The 17,423-nt window shown below is 49.1% G+C and overlaps 1 protein-coding gene across 1 annotated transcript in view; it reads left to right on the forward strand.

Moving 5' to 3' along the window:
* The window catches only part of LOC119968867 (PHD finger protein 3-like), a 119,111-nt gene that overhangs the window by 90,562 nt on the left and 11,126 nt on the right, over positions 1 to 17,423 (forward strand). Inside the window, exons 12-13 of the mRNA XM_038801777.1 lie at positions 4,316 to 4,427; positions 10,273 to 10,362. Coding sequence (XP_038657705.1) covers positions 4,316 to 4,427; positions 10,273 to 10,362 — 202 coding nt within the window. The remainder of the gene's footprint in view (positions 1 to 4,315; positions 4,428 to 10,272; positions 10,363 to 17,423) is intronic.

Here is a 17,423-nt window from a genome sequence, read left to right on the forward strand (position 1 = left end):
GTTAGACGGGTATATGACTGCACGCCAGCGGTTGCGCGTATATTGGCAGAGGTGCGTAGCACATTAGGGTTAGGGTTGGGTTAGCGTTAGGGTTGGTTGCATCTGGGGGTGTGCCGCACAGCGGGGGGGGGGGGGGGGGGGGGGGTACTCACCCTGGCTGCCCTGATGAGGTCGTTCACCTTCTTGTGGCACTGGTGCCTGTCCTTGGTGTCACAGCTACAGCACTGGCGGCCTCTGCCACCTCCCTCCACAGGCGCCGGCTGAGGCATGGAGCACTGCATGCGGTACTCTTAAGTCTGGTCTAACCAATGTTCTTCCCTACTTTTCAATTCTATTTATCCAGAAATAATATCTAAATGCTTGGTTTGACTTTTCTTATGTCGAACCTGTGACATAACTTTCAGTGATTGGTATTGATTATATCAATTGAGATGGGAGTGGAGGGACGGCATTGATTGAATGTTGCTTGAGCACTAAGGAACACTTCGTGACACAGGGTTTACATTCATGTGAGGAGGTATATATCTGTAATGTTTCACTCTGAATAAATCTATTCCAAGTAAAGACTGGCTGGCTCTGGTAACTTCCTCTAACGACTGACCATCAGGATTCAAATAATTTGGTATATCTGTACCTGACATCCCTTTTGTTTCTTTACCCCACTTAGACTTGTATCTTCACATACAGGTAATAAGTGACCTCCCTATTCTTCCTATAAAAATGTAGGGCAGAATTCTCCGCTCCCGGGAAAAATCGGGTTGGGCCGTCGTGAACTCGGCCGAGTTTCACGACGGCCTCTGAGGCCGCTCCTCGCCCCCTATTCTCCCCTCCCGGCAGGGCTAGGAGAGGCGCTCCGTAACTCTCGGCCGCCGGGCGGTGCGCCGAGAGTGACGCGACGGCGGCGCCTATGTGACGTCAGCCGTGCATGCGCAGGTTGGCCGGCTCCAACCCGCGCATGCGCAGCTGACATCACGACGGCTGACAGCTCAAACCCGCGCAGGCGCGGTGGCCGTCCCTTCCCCATAGCCACCTTGCAAGACGTGGCGGCTTGATCTTGTGGGGCGACGGAGGGGAAATAGTGCGTCCGATAGAGACGCCGGCCCAACGATCGGTGGGCACCGATCGCAGGCCTGTCCCCTCCCGAGCACAGTCGTGGTGCTTATTCCCCACCAGGCCACCTAGAAGCCCCAAAACGGGCAACTCACGGCGATTTCACGACGGCAGCGACCAGGTGTGGTTGCCACCATCATGAAACGGTCGCGAACGGCAGGCCGCTCGGCCCATCCAGGTCGGAGAATCGCCGGTCGCCGTGAAAAACGGCAACCGCCGATTCTTCCCAGCTGGGGGGGGGGGGGGGGGGGGGGATGGGAGAATCGCGGGGGGCGCCAGGGGGTCGTGAAATTAGTCGGGATGCCCTCCCGCGATTCTCCCACCCGGCGTGGGGAGTGGAGAATTGCGCCCGTTATCTTTCACATTTATCTGTGTTGAACATTATTTAACCATTCAGTAAGTTTTTAATGCTCTTCTGTAATTTGTTGCAAATTTTTCCTTTGGAAATCCATGCTGACCATCCATTCTTGCATTTCTCAGTTCCAGATGTTCTTACGTACTCTCCTTTAGTAGGAATTCCATAATTTGTCCTACCGCTATTACAGCGGCTGGTCTGTAATTCTCTGGACCTGTTCTACCATCCTTCTCAAAAACGGAAATTACACTGGCTGACTTTGTTGTGGTGCTACACATTTATCCAATTAATTATTAAATGTAAACTGTTAAATATATGTCTTTAAATACACTGTATGATTCTGTGAAATTCAAAAGAAGTCGTCTTTACAAGTAGGCTAAAGATGCAGCATGTTTTTATTTGATTCGTGTGACTTGCCTACTCCCTTAAGCTAACTGGCCAGGGTTAACCGAATAATCATCTTTGCATCATTACATAGGATTAGGCTCGCATATAAATTAGGCCAACTGGCTTTAAACTGTGACTGAATTAAAGGGACCTCTACATAGTTAAAGATACACAAAATGTCTTTATTTTTGTCATGCCCTTGCTGTTGGTTTTTGAAGATGGGATGTTACTCATCCAGTCTAAATCTTACATCCTGTAATAGTACAGTAGCAATTCACTTAAATAATGTGTGTACAGATGGAAGGAAACTCTTTTCTTCACTCTCTACCCGAGAGCCTAATACTGCTGTTGTAGAGCTGTCTTAGATCTGTACTTACAGCCTGTGCATGGGCTGAAGTAAAGATGTAACTGGTGATAAATTCTCACTTTGTTTGTGTTAATTATTTATATGGAACAGAGAACTGAACATTGATGCGATGCCTGGATCTGGTGATGTGATTGATCAGAATCAACCCCATCTGCTTCAGCTTCTGGATATGGGGAGAGGTTGAATAGGAAGCAATTGTTGGAAAATAATCTTGGGGCGGGTTTCTCCGGTTGCCGGGTGAACGCGACCACTGCATATTTCAAAGAGAGAGGTTTTCTTTCAATAGGAACATTCTACGCATGGGTGAGGAATTTGCTCTTCCCATTAGCCCCTGGAACACAGGTTGAGCTTGTAAAAAACGCATAGTATGTCATTGCATTTACTTTTTTTAAATATAAATTTAGAGTACCCAAATCATTTTTTTCCAATTAAGGGGGAATTTAACGTGACCAATCCACCTACCCTGCACATCTATTGGGTTGTGGGGGCGAAACCCACGCAAACATGGGGAGAATGTGTGAACTCCACCCGAACAGTGACCCAGAGCCAGGATCGAACCTGGGACCTCAACGGCGTGAGGTCCACTGCACCACCGTGCTGCCCCCGACCACTGCACCACCGTGCTGCCCCCGACCACTGCACCACCGTGCTGCCCCCGACCACCGTGCTGCCCCTGACATTGCATTTACAATACAGAAACAGACCATTCAGCCCAACTGATCCAGGCTGTTGTTTGTTCTCCACAAATGTCTCTTCTCCCCTTCTTCCATTAACCCTATCAACATATCCTTCTACTCCTTTTTCACTCGCGTATCTACCTGGCTTCCCTTAACACCATTTCAGTGACACTTTGTGGTAGTAAGTTCACATTTTATCCGTCCTCTAGTTCAAAAAGTTTATCCTGAATTCCCTATTGAATAGATTAGTCGCCACCTTGTAATTATCAGCCTCCAGTTGATTTGATTTGATTTATTGATTGATTTATGATTTATTGTCACATGTACCGAAGTACAGTGAAAAGTATTTTTCTGTGGTCAAGGGAGACCTATTCTGGTCTCCCCTGCAAGTGGAGACATCTTTTGTACATCAATACTCCATCCAATCCTTTTTAATCTTAAAAGAGCTCTGTTAGGCCACCCCCTTGGTCTTCTCCTTGCGAGAGAAAAGAACTTCATGGTGTTCAATCTTTCAATGTCAGTTCTGGCATCATTCTAGTACTTCCTTTTAACCTTCTTCAGTGTCTATACATACCTTTTTAGAATGTGGAAACCATAACAGCTCACAGTTGCCCACGAGTAATGTGTTTTTCAGTCAGGACCATTGTCAAAGTGCTTCATTTACAGGTATGTATAGTGGGAAGTTGAGTGAAGACTTGCCGAGGGTTGGGTTTGAAGAAACGCAAGAAGAGGAAATGGAAGATTGCCTTCAGCGGCAGGTGAGGGGAATAGAGCAGTGCGCAGAACTTTTAAATTCAAAAGACACTGCGATGAGCACACTTGAAGCAGAAGGAAGTTATGATCCTGTGCTGGATTAGGGGAAGGAAATGAATTTGGGATCCAGGGAGAACTAACAGATTTGAGAGCATTGGGCACAGGAGATGGACAAAACGATGTGGCAAAGATGAGCAAGGAGCAGATCAGGTCTAGGACAGTAATCAACATGTACACAGTTTAACCACTATAGCCGCTGTTCTACCAGAACACACACAGTTTAGGAACAAAGGGAGATCAGGATATATACAAACTCTTTTCAGAAACTTCAGGGAAGAAGATTAAAAAATCTGGGACAAGAATGAACAGTTGCAATTTAGTACCAATGACACTATCACATCTATTCTCCAAAATTAACATTCCCTGCTTTGATATAAAATCAACAGGGAAAAATCCATGGGCTGAATTCTCTGCCGTTGGAATTCTCTGTTTTGCCGGGAGCCCGGGGGTTTCCCCATGGCGTGGGAATGCCCCACAATGGGAAGCCCCATTGACCAGCCAGCAAAACGGAGAATCCCAACGGCGTTCTGGTGCGGCAGGATGGAGAAACCCACCCCTCGTATATTAATTTTTCTTTTAAAAAAAAATCTGTATTTTATATTTCAGATTTCGTCCTCAGGCGCACGCAGTTTGGAAGGGATTCATGCAGATGTCGAATATGAAACGATTCTTAGTAAAAGCATATCCTGTACTTGGTCACACAGACCATCTCACAAAGGTACGGATCACGACAATTATGGGGTGATACGGTTTGGACATCGTACTGTCTGACACATGACTTGGTGGCTTGAGTACTTGGGCTTGACATGCTGACAATGATGTCAAAACCTGGGGTTAAGCAGGTCATGGGACACCAATGAAACCTTAAGCAGGTCATGGGACACTTATGAGACTGAGGATTGGACTATGGGGAATATCCACTCCGCACTGAGGGGCGAGGCTACATCCTGCATAAAACTGGAGGGTCATGAACTGTGTGGGGGCTCCTGTAGTAGAGTAACTACTCTGAACTCTTGTTCTATTACATTAAACTGTTTTCCTTTTGATTCAACCTGTTCGGCTCGGTGTGGACTCCTTTCTGGACCTTATAATAATTGCAAATAAGGGGATAATGATGGTCCAGGATCAAAGGGGTAATGCTATCCGACAACTTGAAATATGTAGAGCTCTGTCAGCCGAAAATGCTTTCCTTGCATGTCTTTCATGATGCCTGATACTTGTATGCCTTGCACACTTTTAATTATCTGAAAGTCCAACCTAAGGACTTCTGTATGTCCCCCTGTCTGTCTTCCCACCCCGCTGTCTCTCTGTGCTTGGCTCTTTCTTTCTCTCTCAATCACAGGAAGTGACCATTTCTGGGTCCTGACACCGCACCTGCTGCCAACGATATCCTGGGAGGTGGCCTTCTAATTGGCCACTTCCTACAAAGGACCACAAGCAGATTTCTGAGCTTGTAGGCCGGAAGCTAGGAAGGAACAGCAGTCACACTGGCATTTGCAAGATGGAGGCCGTGAGGGCGCCTCCCTCCTGAGGTTCCCCTAAAAAGCCTTGAATTTAAAAAAATAATCTCTGACCACAGGATCGTGGTCAATACTGCTTCAGTTTGGGATAGGATGGGGTGGATTAAGAACAAGAGGCCTTGTGGTATTCTCCCAGCCAGTTGCCAGAAAGCCACTTCCAGGCACCTGTTGGGCTTTGGCCACAGTGAGGGGGAGGCATGTGGCCACTGGGAACATCTGCTGGCATCTCAAATTAGCCCACATATGGACGGTTAACATAGAACATAGAAAAATACAGCACAGAACAGGCCCTTCGGCCCACGATGTTGTTCTAGATTAATCATAGATTATCATAGAATTTACAGTGCAGAAGGAGGCCATTCGGCCCATCGAGTCTGCACCGGCTCTTGGAAAGAGCACCCTACCCAAGGTTAACACCTCCACCCTATCCCTATAACCCAGTAACCCCACCCAACACTAAGGGTAATTTTGGACACTAAGGGCAATTTATCATGGCCAATCCACCTAACCTGCACATCTTTGGACTGTGGGAGGAAACCGGAGCACCCGGAGGAACCCCACACACACACGGGGAGTATGTGCAGATCCGTACAGACAGTGACCCAAGCCGGAATCGAACCTGGGACCCTGGAGCTGTGAAGCAATTGTGCTATCCACAATGCTACCGTGCTGCCCTTAAGAACAAATTAATCTACGCTCCATCATTCTACTGTAATCCATGTACCTATCCAATAGCCGCTTGAAGGTCCCCAATGTTTCTGACTCAACTACTTTCACAGGCAGTGCATTCCATGCCCCCACTACTCTCTGGGTAAAGAACCTACCTCTGACATCCCCCTTATATCTCCCACCATTCACCTTAAATTTATGTCCCCTTGTAATGGTTTGTTCCACCGGGGGAAAAAGTCTCTGACTGTCTACACTATCTATTCCCCTCTATTAACCTCTATCAAGTTGCCCCTCATCCTTCTCCGTTCTAATGAGAAAAGGCCTAGTACCCTCAACCTTTCTTCGTAAGACCTACTCTCCATTCCAGGCAACGTCCTGGTCAATCTCCTTTGCACCTTTTCCAAAACTTCCACATCCTTCCTAAAATGAGGCGACCAGAACTGCACACAGTACTCCAAATGTGGCCTTACCAAGGTTTTGCCAGCTGCATCATCACCTCACGGCTTTTAAATTCAATCCCTCTGCTAATGAATGCTAGCACACCATAGGCCTTCTTCACAGCTCTATCCACTTGAGTGGCAACTTTCAAAGATCTATGAACATAGACCCCAAGATCTCTCTGCTCCTCCACATTGCCAAGAACCCTACCGTTAACCCTGTATTCCGCATTCATATTTGTCCTTCCAAAATGGACAACCTCACTCTTTTCATGGTTAAACTCCATCTGCCACTTCTCAGCCCAGCTCTACATCCTATCTATGTCTCTTTGCAGCCGACAACAGCCCTCCTCACTATCCACAACTCCACCAATCTTCGTATCATCTGCAAATTTACTGACCCACCCTTCAACTCCCTCATCCAAGCCATTAATGAAAATCACAAACAGCAGAGGACCCAGAACTGATCCCTGCGGTTGATTATTTAAAATGATTATGTGCCACTGCCAGATAGGCGTCCCTTGCTGGCGATAACCTATCTCTGGGAGATTGCCCAGAGTGTACATATTGATTACTGCCCTAGACCTGATCTGCTCCTTGCCCATCTGGGAGACTGGGGCAGCATGGTGGCACAGTGGTTAGCACTGCTGCCTCACAGCACCAGGACCCCGGTTCAATTCTGGCTTCAGGTAACTGCATAGAACATAGAACAGCACAGCACAGAACAGGCCCTTCGGCCCTCGATGTTGTGCCGAGCAATGATCACCCTTCTCAACCCCACGTATCCACCCTATACCCGTAACCCAACAACCTCCCCCCTTAACCTTACTTTTATTAGGACACTACGGGCAATTTAGCATGGCCAATCCACCTAACCCGCACATCTTTGGACTGTGGGAGGAAACCGGAGCACCCGGAGGAAACCCACGCACACACGGGGAGGACGTGCAGACTCCGCACAGACAGTGACCCAGCCGGGAACCGAACCTGGGACCCTGGAGCTGTGAAGCATTTATGCTAACCACCATGCTACCGTGCTGCATGGGTTTCCTCCGGGTGCTCCGGTATCCTACCACAGTCCAAAGATGTGCAGGTTAGGTGGATTAGTCATGATAAATGGCCCCTTAGTGTCCAAAAGGTTAGGTGGGGTTACGGGGATAGGGTGGAGGCGGGAGCTTAAGTAGGGTGTTCAATCCAAGGGCCGGTGCAGACCCGATGGGCTGAATGGCCTCCTTCTGCACTGTAAATTCTATGATTCTAGTTGAGAATGCCTCTGGCCACTGACCCCAGTGCCCGATACACCACCATTCCTGCCATATTAGCCTAACCTTATTTATTTAATAAGTCAGTTATTTATTAATTTAGCTAAACAGCCCAAGTCATAGTAGGTCTCCTAACCTGGAGAGAAAGAAAAACACTCAACAGCTACTGAAGGCTGAGAAAGGGTATTAAAGTACTTCCTTCCCCTGTGTACGAAAGCCCCACCTGTACTAAACTCCTGACTCAGCACTCCGCCCTGGTCTCTCTCTGTGCTCCCGCTCTGTGGCCGCAAAATCTCTGCTTTTATAGAGGGCTGAAGATTCATTCCCGGGTTGCGGGAAGCTGAGTGAGCTTCCTGTTAAAATAATAAACACCTATTCAGGCAACGTTCCATTAATTGATTGATAACTGCTGCTATCAGGCATTTATCAGGTTAAATTAGGTATTAACTGGCTTGCAGATTTAGAGTTGTGAGTCAGTGTTTGACTTGTAGCCATCTGGGATGGCCACTTACGACAAGGAACATGGACGTTCGGCCTAAAGGGAATGAAATGTGGACAATGTAAGATTCAGGCAGGCTCAGAGCCTGAATGCATATTTGTGAGCAAAGAATCCAGACAGCATCGAAACCCCCAACCGATTAGCATTTGATGGCCCATCTCCATAAGACAAAGAACTGATACTTTAGTAACCGATACAATCCCAGACACGTCGGCGCCACTCCCTTTACTCAGGAAGCGTAAACAACAGGATCAATGACCACTTAGGACACACCCAACCATCAAGGCACCCACCTGTTTATTGGCTCAAATCGAATACAGTGATCGAACTACCCAATTAATGGGGTCCAAACCGAAGGACCGCCCAAAAGAGGGTGAAACTCCCCAAGGATAAAGAGAGACACTGCTATGTGTTCGACCTCTTCTGGACCTGGCGCTCCGGCAACGTCCACCTCCAATTGCAGCACCACCAGAAGCAAGTTCAAGTTCAACGTCCGCTATCAGACGGATGAGCCCAGCTGAGCACCAGTTACTTCTCCAGACCCAGTAGATCCAGATTCAAACAAAGGCCACTGTTCCTCTGACCTAAGCCAGGTGCCTGAGGTTAAGTACAGGTTGTCATAGTTAGGTGTAGTTTAACTAGTAGTGTTTATGTTGCATGATTAATCTTGTGTGTAAATAAAGTACCATTGATCTTGAACTAACTAACTGGTGTTTGGCTCTTTGGTCGCTATCCGGTTGAACCTTCTGGTGGTATCATTTGATCCTGGCGACTCTGAGCAATATAACATCGATATGTAAAGAAAGAAGGACAACCTTATTGATTGCTATATTTATAGCAGGCAAAAAGGCAACACACTGTTAATCTAAATTATTGTTTGGGGAAAACGTCCCAGTGATTCTCATATTTACAAAATTCCCAATTTAGCCCTTGTTCCTCGCTGCACTCAGTCCTCGTTTCATTCTGTGGGAGCAGGTACTTTTTTAGTGGTCAGCAGCCCTTGAAGGATACTGGTTAGGTCACGTGCTTTCCTGCGCTCCAGTGGCTTTCTATTCACAAGAACATAATGCCATGGACCCCTCCTCTTCAACCTTTTTAGTTTATATTATATAAGTTGACGCCCCATATTGATTGTCAGTAATCTATCCTGCAATGTTATCTTGATCCTTGCGTTCTCTTCAGCATCTTAGCCACGTGCTCTCCCCCCCCCCGCCCTCTCGCCCAACCCACCCAGCCCTTATAATCCCATCCCCGATCAACGATGCCAGTCTCTGCCACCCTGGCCCTGGTGAAATCCCCCCCACCACCACCCCTCCCCAGTCCCCCCCACCACTCACCTTCTTATTCGGCACCAATGACAGTCCTGCTGGAGGACTGCCTGGAGACCCAGCAGTGGCAAACGCTCCAGGCCGGGATGAGGGAGTTGCTGGCCGTTTGATTGTGACTCTCAAAGGAGTGGATTCCACCCAGATGAGGGCGGAATTCTCGCCCTTAAATTACCGGCCTGATGGCTGTAAAACTGGCTCAGGGTGACACTGCCACGTTGGTTCCACCTCAACATTTATGTCGCTGGTGAGGCCACCAGCCTCTGCAGAACATTCTGGCCCGTGACTCTGAATTTGATGTGGAATTATGAGGCTGGATCTCATTTGAATTGAGTTTTACGAGGTCCCGTCGGAATCTGATCCACTGCTTGGAGTGGCGGGAATTGAGGTGAGGGCCAGCAGTCACAGAGGATCAGAGGGAACGGGTCCAGGTGCAAGTTAAGTGCTGAGGGTAGCTAATGATTTGCTCCTACTGCTCCAAAGAACAAAATATTTTACTCTTTGGGCTCCTCATCCATGTCTGGTGTCTTTGACACCAATTTGGGACTCTTTCCCCCCCCCATATTTTTCTAGCAACCACGTCGCATGCCCAATGCCGAAACATTTGCCTATAAATTCGGTTCACGCTTGCCTGCAATGCTAACCTTGATAGATTGCAATATTGGTTAAGCTGCCAGGTGGCAATGGTGAGGTCTGAAGGATTTGGCCTGATTTTGACTCCCTCCCACACACCGATCTTGCAGGGCGAGGGAGTTAAAATTATCCCTCTGTGGCGAGCTTCTGTGTCTGGCCCATTTACTGCACGGTGGTCAGTGTCCTCTCCTGAACTATTGCTGTCCTCTTTCGCCTAGGTTTTATCCACTACCATCACTGTGGCAAGGTGCGTTCTGCCCGAAGCGATTTGGGATTCTGTGGACAGGTTACCCATTTCTGGGACAAAGGTAATCTTGCACCTGCAAAGAACCTCACTACAATAACTCAGTGTTGTGTTTGTAGTAATACTGGCACAAATGGATTGTACAAGTGAATTGTTCCTGTTTACCAGGTGTGTAGTGTACATTATTATGGGAGCGGTGTTTTCAGAACCCCAAAATGTATCATGGAGTTCAACCAATCCCCGCCTTTAATGGATTGTTGCTTTTGAAGCACACGGCTTGTTCTCCAGGTGTGTTATTACAATTATGGACATGTGGGTTTTTAAACACAAAACAATGTTTATTCCATGAATTCAACTTAACCTTTTAAATAAACATTGGATCACTTAACATCCCTTACTTCAAAGATAACCCCGAAAATAATACAACACTAAATAATCCCTCAAATCATAGAATTTACAGTGCAGAAGGAGGCCATTCAGCCCATCGAGTCTGCACCGGCTCCTGGAAAGAGCACCCTACCCAAGGTTAACACCTCCACCTATCCCCATAACCCAGTAACCCCACCCAACACTAAGGGCAATTTATCATGTCCAATCCACCTAACTTGCACATCTTTCGACTGTGGGAGGAAACCGGAGTACCCGGAGGAAACCCACACACACACGGGGAGGATGTGCAGACTCCGCACAGACAGTGACCCAAGCCGGAATCGAACCTGGGACCCTGGAGCGGTGAAGCAATTGTGCTATCCACAATGCTACCATGCTGCCCTTCAAATGTTCCTTCAAACCTCCAAAAGACTTCACCTTTAACAACAGAAACACATCAGGTTAAAGACATTACTATTATGAGTTTAAATCACCCAAATGATTCAGAGATAGTCTTTCATGGCAGAGATCACAGCAGATCCAGCTCACTGCAAACACAGACTCACCCAAGCTCTTTTCCTCAAAACGGCTTTCTCCTTTCAAACAGCTCACAGCAAACCAGCCAGGCACTTTTCAGCTGCTCGCTCTCAAACTGAAAACAAAAGCAGAAGTGAGCTCAGCTCAGCTCCCCCACCCTCTGACATCACTTCAGTAATATGAGCTGCTCCATTTCTTAAAGATACATTGCTTAAACATCCATTTCTTAAAGGTACTCTCACATGACAACATACACAGATGGGTATGCTCAGAAACATACAGGCCATATAGTATCAGACAGGACATAAAATATTTATTTCTACCCAGTGTGTACTGAATAGATACAGGAGCCAACACTGAGACACTCATGAGCCACGCTGTATGGTACATGTATGGTATCAGAGAGGAGTGAATCCTTCCCTTTAAGTGTGTACTCTGTAGATACAGGATTAGCATCTGTATGGTATCAGAGAGGAGTGAATCCTTCCCTTTAAGTGTGTACTGTGTAGATACAGGATTAGCATCTGTATGGTATCAGAGAGGAGTGAATCCTTCCCTTTAAGTGTGTACTGTGTAGATACAGGATTAGCATCTGTATGGTATCAGAGAGGAGTGAATCCTTCCCTTTAAGTGTGTACTGTGTAGATACAGGATTAGCATCTGTATGGTATCAGAGAGGAGTGAATCCTTCCCTTTAAGTGTGTACTGTGTAGATACAGGAGCTGACGCTGAAGCACTCAGGAACCATAAAGTGCCAATCAGGAGTGAATTGCTTCCTTTTGTGTACAATCAATGTGCAGAAGCTGGGACTGACACAAATGAGTGCTCATTACCAGTGTGAATTGTTCCCTGCTACCCAGGGTTTATTGTGGAGTGGTAATTTTCCAACCTGTTGTTGCTGACAATGAGTCTTGTCTGCTGGGCACGCGTATTTTCCTTTTCCAAACCGGGCATTTTATTGCCATGGAAATGTAGTATGGTGTGCCTTATTGGCATCACCCTGCTCCAAAAGTGTTCACCAGAATTTTCACCCTTTGCCATCTGTCCAGAGCTGGCCCCACCCACCGCCTCTTATTGGGGACGGGTGGGTATGAACAAGCTGCTCCTGCTAGTTTCCCCACACCCCCACCCTTGTTAAGACCCCAACTTACTGCTTGGGTCTTCCAAGTGAAGGAAGCCTCGGAACCCAGGGTCTGGTTTTCCAAAGACAAATAATAGTAATCTTTATTGTCACAAGTAGGCTTACATAGAACAGTACAGCACAGAACAGGCCCTTCGGCCCTCGATGTTGTGCCGAGCAATGATCACCCTACTTAAACCCACGTAACCCGTATCCCAACAATCCCCCCATTAACCTTACACTACGGGCAATTTAGCATGGCCAATCCACCTAACCCGCACATCTTTGGACTGTGGGAGGAAACCGGAGCACCCGGAGGAAACCCACGCACACACAGGGAGGACGTGCAGACTCCACACAGACAGTGACCCAGCCGGGAATCGAACCTGGGACCCTGGAGCTGTGAAGCATTGATGCTAACCACCATGCTACCGTGAGGCCCCTATTACATTACATTAACACTACAATGAAGTTACTGTGAAAATTCCCTCGTCGCCACATTTCGGCGCCTGTTCGGATACACAGAGGGAGAATTCAGAATATCCAATTCACCTGGGACTTGTGGGAGGAAGCAGAGCACCTGGAGGAAACCCATGGGGAGAACGTGGTGCAGACTCCACACACAGTGACCCAAGCGGGAATCGAACCTGCGACCCTAGAACTGTGAAGCAAAATGCTAATCACTGTGCTACTGTGCTGATCAGACGATTGATGCCAAATTCGAAGAATGGTTTCCTTACATATAACAAGAATAATAGGGGAGATGGTGGAAGAATGGTGGTGTAACAGACTAGTAATCCAGAAACCCAGGCTAATACTCTGGAGTCATGGGTTCAAGTCTCACCATGGTAGTTGAATTTGAATTCAATTTTGCAGGCTCGAGGGGCCAAACGATCGCCTGATTCAGATGTGTGTATGTAAGGATAGCGGGAAGGTTAGAGGAAAACAGTTGTGGTAGGCTATATTAGGGGTATCATGGTACCTAGGTGGGATGTACTTTATACGGTAGTATGAGTGGTAGAACCTGCCTGCTGGTTCCGCCCAGCAGGCGGAGTATAAGAGTCTGTGTTTCACCCACAGCAGTCATTCTGTACCGGAGCTGCTGGGGTAACTACTTGTTCATTAAAGCCTTCAATTGGACTACAATCTCGCTTCAGTAGTAATTGATCGTGCATCAATTTAATGAACAAGAATTGAAGAATGGCTGCTCTCCGCATCAAGCCAGAGTGTCTACAAATCAACTCCTACGCGGCAAATGCAGCAGCAACTTTTAAACATTGGCTGGCATGTTTCAACGGGTACATCAGGACGCCCCTGACTATCCCCACGGAGGAACAGAAAATGCAAGTCATCCACTCAAGGGGGAGCTCAGAAATCTACATGCTTATCGAAGACGCGGACGGTTTCGAGGACGCAATGGCTTTGTTAAAAGAGCCCTACGTCTGCACTGTGAATCAGGTATACGCTCGGCATCTTTTAGCTACCAGACAGCAGATCCCAGGGGAATCACTGGACCAATTTTACCACGCATTGTTAGTGTTAGGTAGAAACTGTAACTGTCCACACGTCTCAACCAATGCCCACACCGAACTCTTAATACGGGATGCTTTTGTTGCGGGCATGCTGTCCTCTAAAATCCGCCAGCGACTGCTGTAAAACGACATGCTAGGGCTTAAGGAGGCATGGAAACTTGCGCACTCCGTAGATGTAGCCTCCCGCAATGCCCAGGCCTATGTTCCCGACCTCACGGTACCCGCATGGACAGGGTGGACCCCACCGCAGCCGATTCCAAAGCGCCCTAAATTCCCCATAGGCTTGTGCAGTGCGGCAGCCAGGAAACCCTGGGGGCGGGGGGGGGCTCGATGCTATTTTTGCAGGCAAAACAAACACCCCCGGCAACGCTGCCCTGCCTGATCTGCAATCTTCAAGGGCTGCGGGAAGAAGGAGCATCTCGTGGCAGTATGCTAGGCCCGGGTGGCCGCCGCTGTCTCCACAGGCGAACCGGGCCCGCTGCCATTCCTCTCCTCACAGGCTATGTGCGATTCATGGGGGCAGCCATCTTGGATGACGTCTCAGGACCCCGACTCGGCTGGCCGTGCATTGCCTGACGAGATCTCTCAGCTTCTGCCACAACTTGCCTCAGTGACACTGGACCAGTCTCGGCCCCGAACACTTTCAGCCTCTACGACGTCGGTACTCATGAACGGGCACAAGACAACCTGCTGGATTGATTCTGGGAGCACGGAGAGCTTCATCCATCCCAATACGGTAAGACACTGCTCCCTCGCTGTATACCTGATTAAACAAAAGATCTCCCTGGCCTCGGGGTCCCACTCTGTGGAGATCCGGGGATACTGCATATCCAACCTCACGGTCCAGGACTTGGAGTTCAATAACCTCCGACTCTACGTCCTCCCCCATCTCTGCGCTGCCATACTCCTGGGACTGGACTTCCAGTGTAACCTGCAAAGTTTAACGTTCAAATTCAGCGGCCCCATACCCCCCTCACTGCTGCGGCCTCGCGACCCTCAAGGTCGACCCGCTTTCCCTGTTTGCAAACCTTACCCCCAATTGCAAACCCGTTGCCACAAGGAGCAGACGGTACAGTGCCCAGGACTGGACCTTCATTTGGTCGGAAGTCCAACGGTTACTAAAGGAAGGCATTATCGAGGCCAGCAACAGCCCCTGGAGAGCTCAAGTAGTGGTTGTAAAGACCGGGGAGAAACACAGGATGGTCATAGGCTACAGTCAGACCATCAACAGGTATACGCAGCTCGACGCGTACCCTCTCCCCCGCATATCTGAAATGGTTAAACAGGTTTTCTCCACAGTAGACCTTAAATCAGCTGACCACCAGCTCCCCATTCGCCCAGACGACCGCAAGTACACTGCATTTGAAGCAGATGGGCGGCTCTACCACTTTCTAAGTATTCACTTTGGTGTCACAAATGGGGTCTCGGTCTTCCAACGAGAGATAGACTGAATGGTTGACTGGTAAGGTCTGCGGGCCACGTTTCCGTACCTCGACAATGTCACCATCTGCGGCCACGACCAGCAGGATCACGACACCAACCTCCTGAAATTCCTCCATACCGTAAAAATCCTTAACCTATAACAAGGACAAATGCATGTTTAGCACCGACTGCCTAGCCATCCTCGGCTATGTAGTGCATGATGGAGTCTTAGGCCCAGATCCCGAATGCATGTGCCCCCTCATGGAGTTTCCCCTCCCGCACTGCCCCAAGGCCCTGAAACGTTGCCTGGGCTTCTTTTCTTATTACGCCCAGTGGGTCCCAGTGGGACAAGGCCCGCCCACTAATCCAGTCCACGGTTTTTTCCCTATCGGCAGAGGCCCGCCAGGCTTTCAGTCGCATCAAAGTAGACATCACCAGGGTGACGATGGACGCAATCGATGAGTCCCTTCCCTTCCAGTTTGAGAGCGACGCATCAGACGTAGCTCTGGCTGCCACCCTCAATCAGGCGGGCAGACCGTGGCCTTTTCACGCACACTCCACGCCGCAGATATCCGCCATTCCTCCGTTGAGAGGGAGGCCCAAGCCATCATTGAAGCTCTGCGGCACTGGAGGCATTACCTGGCCGGCAGCAGATTCACTTTTCTCACTGACCAACGATCGGTAGCCTTCATGTTTGACAATGCACAGCGGGGCAAAATTAAGAATGATAAGATCTTATGGTGGAGGATCGAGCTCTCCACCTATAATTATGAGATCTTGTATCGTCCCGGGAAGCTCAACGAGCCCCCTGATGCCCTGTCCCGCGGCACTTGTGCCGGTGTACAAGTACACCGACTCTGGACCCTCTACGACAATCTCTGCCACCCGGGGGTCACCTGGTTCCTACACTTTGTTCAAACCCGCAATCGGCCCTACTCCATCTAGGAGATCAGGGCCGTAACCAGAAACTGCCAAATCTGCGCGGAGTGCAAGCAGCACTTCTACAGGCCAGAGAAAGCGCACCTGGTGAAGGCATCCCGCCCCTTTGAACGCCTCAGCGTGGATTTCAGAGGGCCCCTTCCCTCCACCAACCGCAACACGTATTTCTTAAATGTGATTGATGAGTACCTCCGGTTCCCTTTCGTCATCCATTGTCCCGACATGACGGCTGCCACTGTCATTAAAGCCCTCCACAGATCTTTACCCTGTTCGGTTTCCCCGCCAACATCCATAGCGATAGGGGGTCCTCCTTCATGAGTGACGAGCTCCATCAATTCCTGCTCAGCAAGGGCATTGCCTCCAGCAGGACGACCAGTTACAACCCCCGGGGAAACGGGCAGGTAGAGAGGGAGAACGGGATGGTCTGGAAGGCCGTCCTACTGGCCCTACGGTCCAAGAATCTCCCAGTGTCCCGATGGCAAGAGGTCCTCCCCGATGCACTTCACTCCATCCGATCACTACTGTGCACTACTACCAATGAAACACCTCATGAACGTCTCCTTGCCTTCCCTAGGAATTCCTCCTCCAGGACCTCGCTCCCAACATGGCTGGCAGCCCCCGGATCCGTCCTACTCCGCAAACACGTACGGGCCCACAAGTCGGACCCACTGGTCGAGAGGGAACATCTCCTCCATGCTAACCCCCAGTACGCCTATGTGGTGTACCCCGACGGCCGACAAGACATGGTCTTCCTCCGAGATCTGGCCCCCGCTGGATCCCCACCTTCACCCCCTCCCCACCAACCCCAACCATTTTTTCACCGGCGTACACCACCGCAGCCCCCTTCCCAGGAGGATCCGTCCTCTCACAGGCCCCATCTGGATGTGATGAAGCTGAAGACAACACGCTCCCAGAGCCATGGATGCCCAAGCTGTCACCAGCATCACCGCCGGGACTGCGACGATCGCAGAGGACGACCAGGGCCCCCCACCGGCTGATAGTTTCATTGTAAAATGAACTTGTAAATAATTGTCTGTAAATATGTGCATTGCATGTAAAGGCACCGAAGGGTACTGCTATAACCTCTACCACTGTAAAAGCAAGGCCACCACCCCGGCCGGTCTCTTTTTTAAACAGGGGGTGAATGTGGTAGGCTATATTAGGGGTATCGCGGTACCTAGGTGGGATGTACCTTATACTGTAGTA

The sequence above is a fragment of the Scyliorhinus canicula genome, chromosome 1 (assembly GCF_902713615.1).
Source record: "Scyliorhinus canicula chromosome 1, sScyCan1.1, whole genome shotgun sequence".
NCBI lineage: Eukaryota > Metazoa > Chordata > Chondrichthyes > Carcharhiniformes > Scyliorhinidae > Scyliorhinus > Scyliorhinus canicula.